At 43.9% G+C, this 18,691-nt stretch overlaps 1 protein-coding gene across 3 annotated transcripts in view; it reads left to right on the forward strand.

Moving 5' to 3' along the window:
* Nucleotides 1-978: 978 nt before the first annotated feature.
* The window catches only part of AMFR (autocrine motility factor receptor), a gene marked incomplete at both ends in the record, with an annotated part of 47,817 nt that continues 30,104 nt past the window's right edge, over nt 979-18,691 (forward strand). For 2 of the 3 annotated variants that reach the window (XM_080702063.1, XM_080702065.1), the window contains 4 exons: nt 979-1,218; nt 11,388-11,480; nt 15,029-15,193; nt 16,441-16,593. In XM_080702063.1, coding sequence (XP_080558189.1) covers nt 979-1,218; nt 11,388-11,480; nt 15,029-15,193; nt 16,441-16,593 — 651 coding nt within the window. The remainder of the gene's footprint in view (nt 1,219-11,387; nt 11,481-15,028; nt 15,194-16,440; nt 16,594-18,691) is intronic. The other variant, XM_080702064.1, reaches the window with a different exon arrangement.

An 18,691-nucleotide genomic window follows, 5' to 3' on the forward strand; every position in this document is an offset into this window, starting at 1 on the left:
TTTTGTGTGGATGTATGTTTTCATTTCTCTTGGGTATATAGGAGTATAACTACTAGATCAAATGATCACTCAGGTTACCTTTGAGGAAGTGACAATTTTCCAAAGAAGCTGTACCATTTTACCTTCTCATTTGCAGTGTAAGGAAACCCTTTTTTCTTTTTCTTTTGGGGGGTCTGAGGATGTAACCCATGCGCATTCTACCTCCGAACTACACCCACTTCCCTATTTTTTATTCTTTATTTTGAAACAGGGTCTCACTGAGTTGCAGAGGGCCTCACTAAGTAACTGAGGCTGTCTTCGAACCGCGATCCTCCTGTCTCAGCCTCCTGAATGTTGGGGATTACAAGCGTGCGCCACCACGCCCGGCTAGGAAACACATTTTTAACTGCTAAATTAGGTTCAAGCCTGTGTGTGTGTGTGTGTGTGTGTGTGTGTGTGTGTGTGTGTGTGTGTCTGTCTGAAGATTGAACCTAGGGGCATTCTACCTCCAAGCTATACTTTCAGTCTCCCACCACCCCCCACCCCCTTTTTTTTTTTTAACTTTTTTGAAACAGTGCGCTAGGTTACTCACAGTCTCCCTAGGCACCTGCAATCCTCCTGTCTCAGCCTCCCAAGTATGGGGACGACAGGGCTAGCTTCTAGATTCTGAGGTCAACAGAAACATAACACTGTCGGTTAATATTACTGGCGGTGGGAGGGGGCTGTGAAGGCTTCCCTAAATTTCCTAAGCACCAAGTCCCCCTCCGGACACCCGGGAGGCGGCCCCGGGGCGCGGGGCGGCCTTCTTTGGGGGGCGGCGCCACGCGGGGGGCGGAGGCCGCCCGCCCCGCCCCGCCCCGCGCCGCCGAGGCTCTTCCGCGCCGGCAGGGGCAGCAGCGGGAGCGGCGCGGGGCGGGGCGGCGGCGGCGGCGGCGACGCCAGAGCCCGTGGGCGCCTTCGCGAGGCCGCGGCGGGCGCGGGGAGGCCGCGACTGCCGCCATGCCGCTGCTGTTCCTCGAGCGCTTCCCCTGGCCCAGCCTCCGCACCTACACGGGCCTCAGCGGCCTGGCGCTGCTCGGCACCATCGGCAGCGCCTACCGCGCCCTCAGCCAGCCCGAGCCGCGGCCCGGCGCGCCCGACGCGCCAACCGCCCCGCTGCAGCCCGCGGCGCCCGCGCCCGCCCGGCCCCGGGCCCGCGACGTGGCCCAGTACCTGCTGGCCGACAGCCTCTGCGTGTGGGTGAGCGGGGCGCGGGCCGGGCCGGGGGCGTGGCGGCGGGCCGGGGCGGCGGCGGGCGGGGGCCGCGTCCCCAAAGAACGCGCGACGCCGCGGCCGGGCCGGGCCGAGGGAGGGCTGGAGGCGGGGGGCGAGGACTTGGGCCTCCGAGTGTCCTGGGCGCCCCTGTTGGGAGGGAGGCCGCGCCCCACAACTTTCTCCCGTCCCCACCCCCGCCCCGCCATTTGGTAAAGGATTGCCCCCCCGGCGCGGCGTGCGGTGTTTGAGGAAACGCGGCGCTTCCTTTGCTGGGGCTTCTACCTGGTGATTCACGACAGCTCCTTTTGATGTCAGGAGGAGTCCAGAGGAAGTTCGTCATCCTCGCTCCAGAGTTCTGCTTTTACAGATCCATTTTGCAACGGGGTTTCCAGTTTGCAGGTGGCCGGGTCTGCAAACAGGCACGTGGCGTAAATGCCCGGTTTGTTTATTGGGACAGATGATTTCAGACAGAGCAGATCCACGTTATTTGGCCCAAGAATTTTGTACCCGAGCGCCTTTTCTGTAAACCCCACGGTGATCCGAAAAGTTGCTCCAGGGTTTAGAGCCTGTCACTTGGCTTTATTGTGGTGCCCGAGGAGGATCTGGTCTCCTGCAAGTTCTCGCTTGCGTTTCAGACTAGGCTGCAAATGACTGAGAGATTAATATTCCAAGTTTATCAAATGATACTCAACTCATTTGCTATAATTATTCCCACTGTGCTTCATGAGGAAGCAGTGGGATTTATGAACTCTGTGGGCTGTGGATCAAGTCTCCTGGTTTTTCTGATGAAGAGTTTAATAGAAGACAGCAAAGGGTGACGTTTCTGTTTTTCTACTACGGTGCAAAGCAGAGCCTTACTAGTACAAAGAGCAGGGAAGAAAAAGAACTCAGCTTACATTTCTTGTTTAATTTCAAATCTATTTTTGTATGTGAGTTCGCAGGTAAACAGCTTAAAGTGGTGTGAAAACTGCCTTTGCCAGTTGTGAAGATTATAGTGTAATGTTTGATTTTTTTAATACTAAGAGATAGATAAGTCTTTGGAAAGGAAGTGCTAGCATATTTACATAATAACTAGTATTGTTAATTGTTTTTCCTAGAAAAAATTTTCTTTTTACAAAATCCATGTTGAGATGCTAAGTTAATACTTCCTCATAAAACCTTACCTATTGATTTTTTGTGTGTGGAGATTATAAATTTTTTTGGGAAGATTTAAAGAAGTTTATTGGAAAGATAGAAATACAGAAAATAGAATTACAGCTCCATACCAGACTGGCATGGAGGGGTGACTCGAATGAATACACCCGAGATTATCATTTTTAAGAAACTACTTTTCCCAGAAGCCTTATATCTGCAAGTTTTTCATTTCCTGCCTGTTGATACTTTCCTTAGTTGAGCTTTATACTGTTTTTCTTCCATCTTTCTTTAAGGATTTTCACATGCTCATTTTGACTTCCTCCATTTCTTAGACCTGTCCATGTGTGCTCTATAAGGGCTGGGAGCAGAGTTTTCTGAGTGGAGTGGAGATTTCAGAGGGACCCCCCCCCCAGGAGGAAGTGGGCAGATGGGTAGGTTCAAGGGGAGATTGGGCTTGGAGCATTACTCATCCCATAGTTTGTGTTTTAACAGCTGAGAAGTCACAGTCTCAGAAGCCTGATGGATAACATTATTGAGTGATTGTGTGGTGGGGCTTTGTCAAAATGGATGCTCCTTGAGTCCAGCTCATAGGCATTCAGATAAAAGTATTTCAAGAGCAGGGCATGGTGGCGCAGGCTTGTAATCCCAGCATTCGGAGGTGAAGCACTTCGCAACTCAGTGAGACCTTGTTTCAAAAATAAAAAAGACTAAATATTGGGCTGGGGGGTGTAGCTCGGAGGTACAATGACCCTGGGTTCCATCCCCAGTCAGTACCAAAATAAATAAATAAATAAATAAATAAATAAATAAATAAATAGACTAGAAAGTAGAGCTGGAGGTGTAGCGTGGAGATACAATGCCCCTGGGTTCCATCCCCAGTACTGAAAAGAAAAAACGATCAAGAGAGCACTGCCTGACAAGGCCACACAACAAATAAGACAGAAAAAAAACTCATTCTTCTGCCAGTTCATAAATCCTGCTAGCACATGAATATATTGGAATCTTTAAAAACTTATCTTTGTAGAGCACAGTTTAGAACAGTATAGATCTGATAGTATCTCTGAGTATTTTTTGTTTTGTTTCGTTTTTTTGGTACTGGGGATTGAACCCTGGGGCTTTCCACTTGTGAGCTACACTCCTCCCTCCTCCCCCAGCTCTTCTAACTTTTTATTTTGAAATAGGATCTCCTGAGTTGTTGAGTCTGGCCTTGAACCTGTGATCTTCCTGTCTCAGCCTGCCAAGTACTGAGATGACAGGCCACCATTCTTGGCTCCAAAAGGTTTTTTGTTGTTGTTTTCGACTGGTATTGGAACCCTGGGATTCTCTCCCAGCCCTTTTTGTTTTTTATTTTAAGATGGTCTTGCAAAATTGCCCAGGCTGGCCTCAAACTTGCGGTCATCCTGCCTCAACACCCCAGATCTTTTGGATTACAGGCATGTGGCCAGCCTCCGGAGATTTGTTATCATATTCAGTTCAAAACCTTTCAAAGGTGCTATTTGGGACACTCTGGCGGGCATAGCTATGAAAAACATTTTCTCCCTTTCCTTAAAATGACTATATGATGCGTGATGAAAGATGTACAAACAAAATATGGTAGAGTTTGAAAGAAGAAAAAAGAAATTCTGCTTAGGAAAGGTAGCATATGAACCTAATTTTAAAGATAGAATCCCAAGCAGTGAAGGGCGTTCCAGGTACAAAAAATGATGTGTGTATGGGGAGGAGAGAACATGCCTGTCTAGCTGCAGAGCAATCTCTGTACCAGCTGTTAAATTAAAATTTCACTGGCTCTTCTAATTTAAGAGGGAGGTCGGGAAAGTGAAGAGACCTAGGGGTAAACAGGAGGTGGAGGAGGGGCCCCACCGTGGGAGAAAGGAGGTGAGCATCCCCTTTGAAGGCTTATTTCTCCAAGTGTGCGACTAAGGCCAACTTGTGAATTATGCCACTCAGTTTTGGTTTACTATTCATCTGTCTCATAAGGTGAGAAAAGTAATGTGGAATTTTAGAACTGGTCAAATTAGTAGGTTGTAAACTCTAAAAAATTAGTTTAGAAAATAGATAATACAGGCTGATGGTATGAAAGTGAAAGGACGTGGGAGTGATGGACAGTAGAAAGTAAATCTCTTTCTCTCTCTGCCACCTGCTTCCCTCTGACAGAAGTGGCCTTTACCAGGATGTGGCAACTAGTGCTACCGTTAAGTAAGAGACTAAGAAATACCCAAGTTGTTCACATCTGGATGTTATACACATGCATTGTACACATCTTTACTTTTTACAGATCACAGCACAGTTAATCATATTTCTGCATCTTTTTTTTCCAGTGATCTAGAAGTTATCTTAAATTTCTATCTTGAATTGAAGTAACCTTGATATTTATTTTCTTGAAAGTTCCACATAATGCTCAGAATGTAGAGCTACTAGGTTAGTTTTACTGGCTTCCTTTGGATTCACTGAATACTTATTTTATAGTTTATTCAATTAAGTTTTCCCTGATAGACATTTGTTTTCCATTTTTATGCTATTATAAGTCGTGATTCCTTTATAAGTTAAGCTTAGATTCTACCCACACCCCCCCAAAAAAAAATTAGCAGAATAGAGCAGATAAAGTGATTAATTTTTTGGCCATTATCTTACTGAATTAAGTAGTTGTTCAGGTCAGGCATGCTAGAAGGGGATCTCTATATAATTATTGGAAGCCAGGAGATTGTCCCACAGTTCTGTGAATTTATTTATTGTTGTTATCATCATCATTATCATTATTATATTTTTGTGATGCTGGGGTGAAACCTGGGAATTCTATGGATTTAAATCTGGTCTAATTTGTAAGATATTTCAGGTACCTAGAAAAATATGATATGGGATTTGCTTTTACTTGTGAAATGCTACAATTATATTTCTTTCAGTAGTTGAAGTTCTTCAAGGCTTTGCCACTTATTAGAACAACATAATAGTTGTGAAATTAAGACATTTTCTATAGACATAGACTAGCTAATATTGTTAAGGTATGTTTTGTTTGTTTGGTATGGGAGGTGGGTTAAACCCAGGGTATTCTACCTCTGAGCTATACCCCCCAGCTCTTTTAATTTTTTTTTTTATTCTTGAAACAGGGTCTCCCTAATTTGCTGAAGATCTCCCTAAGTTGCTGAAGCTGGCTTCAAATCTGTGATCTTCATGTCTCATCCTCACAAATATTTGGATTACATCACACTCAAGGCTGTCAGTAGGTGTTCTAAAAAATTCTTTGTTTATTATCTCATTATCTAGAACAATTTTTATTTCTTCCAGTACTTGTGACTTTGGTTCAGAAGGTTATCTCTTTCTTTTTACATAAAGTCTCCTAGTGTTCTCATACTTTCTCAAGCCTCTTTTTCCTTCTTAGCCATACTAATTTTCAAGTCTTCATTTAAAGTGGAAAATGGTTATCTATGGGTGATAGAATTGTGAGAGACTGTGTGTGTGTGTGTGTGTGTGTGTGTGTGTGTGTGTGTGTGTTACTGGTAATTGAACCCAGGGGCATTCTACTTCTGAGTTCCTATTTTTTAATTTCTTATTTTGAAATAAGGTCACACTAAGTTGTGGAGGGCCTCAGTAAGTTGCTAAAGCTGGCTGCAAACCTTCTATCCTCCTGTCTTAGCTTTGCAAGTACTAGGATTGCAGGTGTCTGTCACCATGCCCGGCAGAGACTCACCTTTTTTAGGTGGGTAAATCAAAGAAATTTTATATAACTTAAATTTTTAATACTTTGATTTTTTAGACCTCAGCTGATAAATAGTAAATAATGGTTTTGTTTTTGTGACCCAGAATATGCAGAGATGCTGTTTTAGATAGGAAAATAACTAAATGACTCTGGATTTTATTTCTTCTTTACTCTCATGGCAGCTGGTTTGGGTTTCTGTGAGAGCTCTTGCCATGTTCTGTCATGGAGATTCTGAAAGCTCTTAAGAGTTCAGGGACCAGATCACCCTCATTTTCTGATTTTATGCCTGCCTTGAGCAGGTGCTAAAAGTGTTGTGGTTTTTTGTTTGTTTGTATGTTTTGGTTTTAGCTCACATGCCTACATGCAAATCAGAATTTTTTTAAAAAAGTGTGTTGTAATTAAACTCTAGGATCGTTTGCTGATTTAAAATATTCTGTTTGGCTAGGAAATGTGGTATTGGGGATATGATTTTGTTATGGCATTTCTCCTAATTAACATGACTGAAGCAAAGTACAATGAAAATGAGCCTTTTTGTGTGTGTGTGTGGTACTGGGGTGGAACCCAGAGGCTTTCTACCTCCCGGCTATACTCCTAGACCGATTTTTGGAAACAGGGTCTCACTAAGTTACTGAGAGCCTCGCTAAGTAGCTGAGGCTGGCTTCGAACCTGTGTGATCCTCCTGTCTCAGCCTCCCAAGTACGGGGATTACAAGCGTGCGCCACCACGCCTGGCTGAAAATGAGCCTTTTTAACATCTATTTAAACACCATAAAAATGAGCTTTGAGCAGGCGTGGTGGTGCACACTTGTAATCCCAGCATTTGGGAGGCTGAGACTGGAGGATCGCGGTTCACAGACAGCCTCTGCTACTTAGTGAGGCCCTCCACAACTTAGTGAGACCCTGTTTCAAAATAAAGAATAAAAAAAAAAAAAATAGGGTAGGGGATGTAGCTTGGAGGTCAAATGTTCCTGGGTTCCATCAGACCTGTAATTAAAAAAAAAAAAAAAAAAAAAAAAAAAAAAAAAAGAGCTTTGGGCCGGATGTGGTGGCCCAAATTTGTAATCCCAGTACTTGGGAGGCTGAGACAGGCGGATTGCAGGTTCAAGGCCAGCCTGGGCAACTTAGTGAGGCCCTCTGCAAATTAGTGAGACCCTCTTTCAAAATAAAAGAATAAAATAGGGCTGGGAGTGTAATTCAGATAAAATGCACTGGGTTCCGTCCCCTGTACCCCCGGCCCCCATTAGCTTTGTCAGTTATCTAGGTCGTTTTGAATACAGATATTACATAGAGGGTCACAAATAAGGGGCATAGGATGTTTTGGTTAACTAGTTTTCTCCTTGGTTATTTGAAGGATTAAAGTACCAAAATGGTTTCATTTTTCAGCAGAACTATTTTTGTTTTAACCCTTTAAAAACATATTACATATTTTCTGGTCTCATTAAGCAGCAAAATAAAAGTAAACAATCTGTAATGAATTAGGGCAGCCATTATGTGCTCTACCAAGGGACAGATGTTGTGAGATACTAAGGGGAACCTGGAAAGATCTTAAGGAGCTTTCTTTCTTAAATGACTCTTTTTCATCACTTTTGTTTTCTTCTTTCTTTTCCAATTTGCTTTTAAAAATAGAGAAAAGCTGGGCATGGTGACACACACCTGTAATCCCAATACTTGAGAGGCTGATAGGATTCCAGATTCGTGGCCAGCCTCAGCAACCTTGTGAGGTCCCCCAAAACTTAGACCCTGATTTCAAATAAAAAATAAAATAAAATAGGGTAGGAGGTGTAGCCCAGAGGTAGCCTCTGTGTTCAATCCCTAGTACCAAAAAAAAAAAAAAAAACACCCCACAAAACAACAACAACAACAAAACATGGAAGAATGACTTGGGAAGAAGAATATGGCCACTTTTTGTGGATCAAAGTTTGAAAGTCTTTGAGTTGGTGCCTTTATTCATTTGTTTTTAATAAAAATCATTTTTACTATATTTCTAAAGGACTTCTTTCTGGGGAGGTCATTTTGAGTTTTCAGAATCATTTCAGCATTAATAATGGGATATGCCACTCAAACCTTTTGGTCAGGAACAGCCCACTCTTCCATTTTGTAAGCATTCAGATTCTTGTTTAAGCTGGGCATCATGGGGCATGCCTATAATCTCAGTACTTGGGAGGCTGAGACAAGAGGATCACAGGTTTGAGGTTAGCCTCAGCAACTTAGGGAGACCCCCTAGCAACTTAGTGAGACCCTGTTTAAACAAAACAAAAAACATGGGAACATGGGTTGGGGCATTCTAGCTCAGAGATAGAGTGTCCCTGGGTTCAATTGCTTGGTAGGAAAGAAAGAAGGAAGGATGGAAGGAGGGCGGGAAAGAGGGAAAGAATATCTGTCTCTTAATTATTTTAAAGAAGGTTTTCTCAAGTGTGACCAATCTTGGTTTTTCATTGGTACCCAGAGTAACCCTTCATTTTTCAACCTCTCTCACCAGTTTTCTTCTTTTCTCTGTTTTCGTCATCCCATCTGCTCTACGACCTCAGAGATTTTACTTCAAAGCAACACCAAACTTGGAGAACATTTATCTTTTTGATGAGCAGATTGTCCCTTAACAATCATGTTAAAATGGTGTGTGTGTGTGTGTGTGTGTGTGTGTGTGTGTGTGTGTGTGTGTAGTATGAATATTTTGGTAATTCTCTGTGGTCTTATGACTTTTTGTGACATAAACATCCCACCTGCACCTCCTATTTTTTTGGCAGGGCAGAATATTTGGGTGCTGGATTTTATTTTATTTTATTTTTCGGTTCTGGGAGTTGGACCCATGGGCATTCTACCTCTGAGCTACACCCCCAACCATTTTTTAATGGTTAACTGAGGCTGTCTTTGAACCTGTGATCCTCCTTTCTCAGCCTCCCAATTACTGGGATTATAAGCTTGTGCCACCACGCCTGGCCTGAGTGCTGGATTCTACTGATCATAACTTCAATTTCTAGTAATGCTAGGCGTGGTGGCGCATGCTTGTAATCTCAGCATTCGGGAGGTTGCTGAGACCAGAGGATTGTGGTTTGCAGACAGCCTCAGCTACTTAGCGAGGCCCTTCGCAACTCAGTGAGATTCTGTTTCAAAGAATAAAAAGGAAAAAAAAAATAAAATAGGGATAAGGGGTGTAGCTCAGAGGTAGAATGCCCCTAGGTTTCAACCCCCGTACCACAAAAAACAAACAAAACTTCAATTTCTAAAACAGTTTCCTAGACTGCCGAGGGGTTAGGCTGGTACCGGGACCAGCAAGACCGGGATTGGAGCCTGCCGTGAGGCAAAGCTGGTGCTGGGGCCTCCGAGGCCGGGATTGGAGCCTGCCGAGGGGTTAGGCCGGTGCTGGAGCCAGCAAGGCTGGCATCAGAGCCTGCCGTGAGGCAAGGCCGGTGCTGGGGCCTCCGAGGCCAGGATAAGAGCCTTCTGAGGAGTTAGGCTGGTGCCGGGGCCAGCGGCCGGCATCGGAGCCTTCCGTGAGGCAAGGCCGCTACTGAGGCCTCCGAGGCCAGGATCGGAGCCTGCCGAGTGGTTAGGCTGGTGCTGGGGCCAGCGAGGCCGGCATCGGAGCCTGCTGTGAGGCAAGGCCAGTGCTGGGGCCTCCGAGGCCAGGATAAGAGCCAGCCGAGGGGGTAGGCCGGTGCCGGGGCCAATGGCTGGCATCGGAGCCTGCCGTGAGGCAAGGCTGCTACTGGGACCTCCGAGGCTGGGATCGGAGCCTGCCAAAGGGTTAGGCTGATGCCAGGGCCAGCGGCCGGCATCAGAGCCTGCTGTGAGGCAAGGCTAGTGCTGGGGCCTCCAAGGCTGGGATAAGAGCCTGCCGAGGGGTTAGGCTGGTGCTGGGGCCAATGGCAGGCATTGGAGCTTGCCATGAGGCAAGGCCGGTGTTGAGGCCTCTGAGGCCGGGATCGGAGCCTGCCGAGGGGTTAGGCCGGTGCCGGGACCAGTAGCCAGCATCAGAGCCTTCCGTGAGGCAAGGCCACTACTGAGGCCTCCGAGGCCTGATCGGAACCTGCTGAAGGGTTGGACCGGTGCTGAGGTCAGCGAGGCCATCATCGGAGCCTGCCGTGAGGCAAGGCGGTGCTGGGGCCTCCGAGGCTGGGATCGGAGACTGCCGAGGTGTTAGGCTGGTGCCGGGGCCAGCAAGGCCGGGATCGGAGCTCACCATGAGGCAAGGCCAGTGCTGGGGCCTCCGAGGCCGGGATCGGAACCTGCCGAGGGGTTAGGCCGATGCTGGGGCCAACGGCCAGCATCGGTGCCTGACAGGAGGCAAGGCTGCTACTGGGGCCTCTGAGGCTGGGATCGGAGCCTGCCGTGAGGTTAGGCTGGTGCTGGGGGCTCCGAGGCCGGGATCGGAGCCTGCCGAGGGGTTAGGCCGGTGCCGGGGCCAGTGGCCGGCATCGGAGCCTGCCATGAGGCAAGGCCACTACTGGGGCCTCCAAGGCCGGGATTGGAGCCAGCTGAGGGGTTAGGCTGGTGTCAGAGACCAGAATCGGGGCCTCCCATGAGGCAAGGCCACTGCTTGAGCCAGCTAGGTCTGGATCAGTATACCGGGTATTTAGGCCGCTACTGGGGCCGTCAAGAGTGGGATCGGTACTTGCAACGGGGCCAGAAAATAAAAATCAGATGCTTCCCCTAATCAGCAACAGGAAGAGGTCGAGCTATAGAAAGGGCCCTATAGTGAAGCAACTAAGGTGACCAATCAGAGGGTATGGAATAGTGGAGGACAGAGCCTCTTTAAAATGCAGGAGGTGCATAAACAAATGTATCAAAGTTAATCACCAAACAAGCATGGGATTGAGGGAGGGGGATGGGATGGGATGAGGGCTGGATGAGGGCTAATTGGATGATATGTGTTATGTATCCTTTCAAGTCTTGTACTCCAATGTGATTGATATATGACTACAATGCACCAACTAAAATAAAATAAAATGAAAAAAAACTAAAAGTTTCCTAAAGGTATTAAAATTTTGATGTACCTGCATTTATAAAGTACATATAGTTTTATACATACAATGAAAAGTTTTTATGTAGTTCAGTTAAGACTGAAAGATAAGGTGGCCCATTGGAAGGTGTACACTGGGACAAGGAGCTGTGAATTAACTTCTAGGGTGGTACGTTTCCTCTCTACTTCTCAGCATTACTCCTGCTGCCTGTATAGGTGTGCTTCTTCAAATATTACTTACTTTGTGTTGGTAGAGTACTAGAAAGGTTCAGTCAGTGGAAATGATGGCTGAATTCCTAATAGGGAAAATTTAGAGCTGCTTTAGTTTTTCAACAAGGGGGACTAAAGTTTTTTTCTTTGTGTACAGGTTCTGGTAAATACCGCTTGCTGTGTTTTGATGTTGGTGGCTAAGCTTATCCAATGTATTGTGTTTGGTCCTCTTCGAGTAAGTGAGAGACAGGTAAGTCCTGGTGGTAGACAGATTCTTGTGACCAGATTTAAAACAAAATCCCAACTTTCATTTGGTATAAGTTTAACTATGTAGAAAAGTTTCATGAATACTGCAAAGAATGTGTGTATATACTTTATTTAGATTCGCCAAGTGCTAATGTTTCCTCCCACATGCTTGCTTTCTTTTTTTCTTTCTTTTATGGTACTGGGGGTTGAACCCAGGGACATGCTACTCCTGAGCTACATTCCCAGCTCTATTTTATTTTTATTTTTATTTTTTTATTTAATTATTTTTGCAGTACTGGATATGGGACCCAGGGGTATTCTACCTCTGACTTGTACCCTCAGCCCTATTTTTTATTCTTTATTTTGAAACCGGGTCTCACTGAGTTGCAGAGGGCCTCACTAAGTAGCTGAAGCTGGCCACAAACTGCAGTCCTCCTGTCTCAGCCTCCCCAATGCTGGGATTACCACTGTGCCTGGCTATTTATTTATTTATTTATTTATTATACTGAGGATGGAACCTAGGTGCTTTCTATCTCCGGGCTACACCCCCAGACCTATTTTATTCTTTATTTGGAAACAGGGTCTCACTAAGTTGCTGAGAGCCTCACTTAAGTAACTGAGGCTGGCTTTGAACCTGTGCGATCCTCCTGTCTCAGCTTCCCAAGCACTGGAATTACAAGCGTGCGCCACCACGCCCGGCTTTGTTTTTTATTTTTAAAGGAGGTCTTGTTCGCCTGGAACTTTTGATCCCCCTTAGTTCTACCTTTAGGGATTACTGGAATGTGCCATTATGCCTGGTGCTATTAGGCCTAAAATATTTTTTTCCTTAAAATGATGTATAGCAGGTCACTTAACAGAAAATAAAACCTTATAATATTTCAAAGATTTTTATATCTATGTCCAGGTATATGTAATTATAATGGGTATATTTGTTATCCAACCCTTTCAGCTTTTTCAGTATAGAGCACATCTTTCATGCTGTTCTATGTTGGCTTATTTAATAATTAATGTTATCCAGTAGCATTTATTAAGAACTATTTTAAAAGGATTGGGACTGTAGCTTGGTGGTAGGGCAATTCCCTAGGTCATGCAAGGCCTTGAGCTTGATCCCCAGCACTGCAAAAACAAAACAAAACAAAAGAAAAAGAACCATTTTGAGTTAGAATTCTGTAGAATTTATGTGGGTTTGCTCTGTGTATGCTTATCAAGAAGTACAGTAATAATAGAAAGAAAGACATTGACTACCTAGAATGTAACAGATGTTAAAGTGTTAAGTAAGCTGGGCGTGGTGGCACATGCTTGTAATCCTCAGCATTTAGGAGGCTGAGACCGGAGATCGCGGACAGCCTCAGCTACTTAGTGAGGCCCTACACAACTCAGTGAGACCTGATTTCGAAATAGAGAATAAAAAATAGGGCAGGGGGTGTAGCTCTGAGGTCGAATGCCCCTGGGTTCCATCCCCAGACTCGCAAAAAAAAAAAAAAGTGTTAAGTAGAGGTTTAGAGCAGTGAGGTTTTTAAAATTTTTAAGCATTTAATACCCATTATGGCATTGTTTTCAAAAATACTTTACACATCCTAACTTAATTCCTCAACAGTTCTCTAAGCTTTATGCTGTTATTATAACCCCCCCTTTTTTTTTCAATACTGGGGATGGAACCCAGGGACATTCTACCTCTGAGCTACACCCTAGCCCTATTTTTTATTCTTTATTTTGAAACAGTATCTCACTGAGTTGCAATGGGACTCACTAAGTAGCTTAGGCTGTCCATGAACTATAGTCCTGTCTCAGCCTCCCCAATGCTGGGATTCCTAGCGTGCACCACTATACCCAGCAAGTACTAGGATTATTATCTGAGAATATTCACTGACATTGATAAGCTTCTCTGATAGGTGAACCAAAGGAGTGTGCAAAAATTAAAGTATTTTGTATATTAGAAGAAGATAAGTGCATAAAACTACTATTACAGCATTGATGTATTTTAATTTTCCTCATGCTTTTAATACTTCATTGATTATGGGCTGGCAAATGGTCATGTTCTATTTTTTAGTTTTAAGATTGTGTGTGTGTGTGTGTGTGTGTGTGTGTGTGTGTGTGTGTGTTACCAGTAATGGAACCAGGGTATGTACCTCCAAGCTACCCCCCCAGCCCTATTTTTAGTCTTTTTATTTTTTTGAAAGGTCTCACTGAGTTGCAAAGGACCTCGCTAAGTAGCTGAGGTTCTCCACAAACCTCCATCCTCTGGTCTCTGCCTCCCGAATACTGAGATTACAAGCATGTGTCACCATGCCTGGCTAAAGATTCTTTTTTAAAGAAATTCTAAACTGGGCGTGGTGATGCAAACGTGTAATCCCAGCATTTTGGAGGCCGAGACAGGAGGATCATGGTTTGTGGACAGCCTCAGCTACTTAGGCCCTTTGCAACTCACTGAGACTCTATTTCAAAATAAAGAATACAAAATAGGACTAGGGTATAGCTTGAAAGTAGAATGCCCCTGGGTTCCATCCTTAATATCACAAAAAAAAAAAAAAAAGGAAAAGAAATTCTACCTGGACGTAGTGGTGTACATCTGTAATTCTAGTACTTGGGAGGCTAAGACAGAATCGTAGGTTAGAGGTTAGTCTGGGCAATTTTTGAGATCCTGTTTCAAAATAAAAATAAAAATGGAGATAGCTAGGTATGAGAGTGCATGCCTATAATCCCAGTACTAGGGAGGCTGAAATAGGAGGATTATAGGTTTGTGGCTAGCCTCAGCTAGTTAGTAAGGCCTTCTGCAACTTAGTGAGATACTGTTTTAAGAATAAAAAATAGAGCTAGAAGAGTAGCTCAGAAGTAAAATGTCCCTGAGTTTTATCCCGAACACACACACACACACACACACACACACACACACACACACACACACACACACAGTGCTGGGGATGTAGTTCAGTGGTAGAGAATTCCTGGGTTCAATACCCAGCACCACATACACAGAAAAAATGTAGCCATGTGTGGTGGTGCATGCTTGTAATCCTAGTACTTTGGAGACTGAGACAGGAAGATTGCAGGTTCAAGGCCAGCCTCAGCAAACTAGTGAGACCCTGTTTCAAAATTGAAAGGCTGTGGTGTAGCTTGGAGGTAGGATGTCCCTGGGTTAAATACCTAGCACCAAAATATCAATCAGTTCATCAATCACACGCTTTTTTAATTTTTAAAGATCCATAATACAGAAGTATTAAAAACGATAACAGTAGCCTTACTGTTCTTTCTTGATGTATGTACAAAGTCTGTTTTTAGTTTTAGTACCTAAAGTGCTAGACTGATACCACTACCTTTTTAATGGCTAAAGTCTCATAACTGACTCAAGATTAGCTCCAAAGGTTACAAATTACTTTCTGGGTTTCTCGTCTCTGCGTGTCTGAGAACTCTTTCTTTTCCTTCTGTTTTCTTGTAGACAAGTAGTTGAAGGCTAAGTACAGAATATTTCTTGTGTATAAACCTATTTTTTGTTAACTTCTCTTAAATGGGTTAGGTGATGATACTCACTTTTATAAACATTTTTCTTTACAGCACCTCAAGGACAAGTTCTGGAATTTTATTTTCTACAAGTTCATTTTCATTTTTGGTGTGCTGAATGTGCAGACAGTGGAAGAGGTGGTCATGTGGTGCCTGTGGTTTGCTGGACTTGTTTTTCTACATCTGATGGTTCAGCTCTGCAAGGACCGATTTGAATATGTGAGTTTTTAGCCAAGCGCATTGCTTGCTTAGTCACACATTTGCTGGGATTGAATTGTGTAATATGAATGAGCCACAGCTTGCTCATGGTAGCTCTCAAGGGGAGACTTTTGGGTCAAGTGCCCATTGCCTGTTTCTTGAGAAATGTCTGCAAGCAGCCAAGGCATATAGAACCTCTTAGGGAGGTTTCCTTTCCAGCTCTGAAATATGTTACAGTCTAGCCTATGGGGGTCACTTCACCTCCACAAAGTTGTTTGGGTTGCAGTGCAAGAAACCTCCATGTACACACGAAATAAAATTGGTACCTTTGGATGTTTTCTGTTCTAGTCTCCTCCCAGTTTTCCTCTCTTACCCTGGCTCTTGGAGCTCTTCCTTCTGATTAGTTTATACTGTTTATTCCTGGGCAGGGACTGCATTAGCTCTCTCAGTTTCCCTCATTCAGAGAAGGGAGTCCTTTCCTGTCTGGTTATGAGATCTGCCTATGGTGTCAGGTGGAGCTTCGCTCGTGGGTGCTCCTGCGCCAGTCTTATGGGCCCAAGTGTATGTGCACTTGCAGTTCTGCCTTTCAGTTAAACCCATTCTAGGCCCTTGATTGCCCCTGAATTTTCCAGTCTTCACAGTCTGGGTCACCCTTGCACTGTCGTGTGAGTTAATCTCACTTTCAAAGCCTTTATTCTTTTCACAATTAATTCTCCTGTTCCCTATTGAAAACAGGAGCTTCTAACCTCCCCAACTGGTTTGTTATCTACACCTACTACCTCAGGACTTGCAGCTTTAGGCCTTCTTTTCAGGCTGTTGCCTTTCCTTATATAATATTAAGATGACATTGTAATAGTGGTAAATCTGTACCTGTTTGCATTTTAGTTGTTCAGGTTCTAACAGACTAGGATCATCCTCCAAGTGAATTTTGAGGAGGATTAGAGCAAGATTGAGAAACACTAACAATATGACATTGTTCTGAACCTGTTGAATGTTACAAGAGAGAATTTTGTATTGTTGGAAAGTTGCTTTCAGAAACTTATTATCCAATGGTAGCATCCTTGAGAATATGAGATGGCAAATTAAATGATAAAGGCTTGTAAAATCAGCAGCTCATAATCATACTTAAGTCTAGAGAATTTTGACCACTTGGAATGCTTTTCTGAGTACAGAACCCCCTGGAAAGGTGCCAGGCTTGAGCTTGAGTTTCTCAGGATGGTGTAGTACAGCCCTGAAGAATGAGCTGCCTTTCCATTTGTTCCTTTCAGCTTTCTTTTTCTCCCACTACACCGATGAGCAGCCATGGGCGAGTTCTGTCTCTGTTGATTGCCATGCTGCTGTCCTGCTGTGGATTAGCAGTTGTCTGCTGTGTCACCGGCTACACCCATGGAATGCACACCTTGGCTTTCATGGCTGCAGAGGTAAGATGCTGCACACTGGGTTGCTGTGATTATATTCTATATATGTTCAAGAAAACTGTGTGTGTGTTTTACTGGGTATTCTACCTCTGAATATAAGGACAAAAAAAAAATTTGTGTTTCTGCTGAACAAAAATTTTATTTTGAAACCATCTGACTAATTTGCTGAGGCTTTCCTTGAAGCTATGGTCCTCCTGTCTTAACCTCCCAAGCACTGGGATTACAGGCTTGTGCCACTGCACCCAGTTTAGAGTGTTACTGATAGATTATCTTCACCTGTGAAGTGATGGATGGATATTTGGTCTTTCAGTATCATCATCATCATCATCATCAGTAGTAGTAGTAGTAGTAGTAGTAGTAGTAGTAGTAGTAGTAGTAGTATTTGTGGTACTGGGGATTGAACCCAGGGACTTTTTTTTTTTTTTTTTTTTTTTTTTTTGTGGGTTTGGGAATGGAACCCAGAGGTGTTGGACCTCCGAGCTACTCCTCCTGCCCTATTTTTTATTCTTTATTTAATTAATTAATTACTTTTTTTGTGGGTCTGGGGATGGAACCCTGGGGCATTTGACCTCCAAGCTACACCCCCTGCCCTATTTTTTATACTTTATTTGAAACCGGGTCTCACTGAGTTGCAGAGGGCCTCACTAAGTAGCTGAGGCTGTCCACGAACCGCGATCCTCCAGGTTTCACCCTCCCGAATGCTGGGATTACAAGTGTGCACCACCACGCCCGGCTTATTCTTTATTTTGAAACAGGGTCTCACTGAGTTGCAGAGGGCCTCACTAAGTAGCCAAGGCTGCCTGCGAACTGCGATCCTTCGCTTTCAGCCTCCCAAATGCTGGGATTACAAGCGTGCACCACCACACCCAGCTTCCCAGGGTCATTCTGCCTCTGAACTACACCCCAGCCCTGCTTTTATTTTTATTTTGAAACAGGGTCTCACTAAGTTGCAGATGGCCTCACTAAGTTGCTGAGGCTATCCTCAAACCTACTATGTAATCCCAGCATTTGGGATGCTGAGACTGGAGGATTGAGGTTCGCGGACAGCCTCAGCTACTTAGGCCCTTTGTAACTCAGTGAGACCCTGTTTCAAAATAGAGAATAAAAAATTGGGGGTGTAGCTCAGAGGCCAAATGCCTTTGGGTTCCATCCCCAGACCCGCCAAAAAAAAAAAAAAGTATGTTATAAAGAAGCTGAGCACAGTGGCATGTACCTGTAATCCAAGTACTTGGGAGGCTGAGACAGAATAACAGGTTCACATCTAACCTCAGTTAGACCCTCTGCAACTTAGCAAGATCCTATTTAAAATAAAAAATAATATAAAAAGGGCTGGAGTTGTAATTTGTGTTCAATTGGCCAATGTTCAATTCTCAATATAAAATGAAAAGAAAAAAGGAAAAAATGTTATAAACAAAAAATATCCAATTTTTTATGCTAAGGTATAAATGGAACTTTACAAAATACTAGGTATATAAACTTCCTCATTTTGAAGAAAAATTTTTTTTTTTTTTTTTTTTACTGTGCTAAGCAAGTACTCTACCACTGAGCTACAGCCCAGCCTTACATTAATTTTTTTTTTTTTTTTTTTTTTTGGTACTGGGGATGGAACCCAGGGGCATTCTACCTCTGAGCTATACCCCCAGCCCTATTTTTTAATTCTTTATCTCGAAAAAGGGTCTTACTGAGTTGCAGAGGGCCTCACTTACCTGTATTGCTATTATTTTAAAAACTGAAACATGGTAGTTTCTCTTTATTTGTAACTGAATTTTCCACAGTTTTAGTTATCCATGGTTAGCCAGTGTCTGAAAATATTAAATGGAAAATTTTAGCTTTTTTTAGTGCTGGAATTTGAACCCAGTGCCACATACACTCTACAGCTGAATGTATACCTGCAGCCTTATAATTCATAAGTTTTAAATTGTGTAGCCTCAGAGTAGCATGATGAAATCTCATGTTGTGCTTCCTGGAACATGAATCATCTCTTTGTCCAGTGTATCCACCTCATATATGCACCTCACCCATTAGTGCTCGTCATCTCCTGTCATCTGAACTCTTGTAGTATTTGTGTTTGTTCACGTAACCCTGAATTTACATAAGAACA

This window comes from Muscardinus avellanarius (genome assembly GCF_963383645.1).
Source record: "Muscardinus avellanarius genome assembly, chromosome: 10".
NCBI lineage: Eukaryota > Metazoa > Chordata > Mammalia > Rodentia > Gliridae > Muscardinus > Muscardinus avellanarius.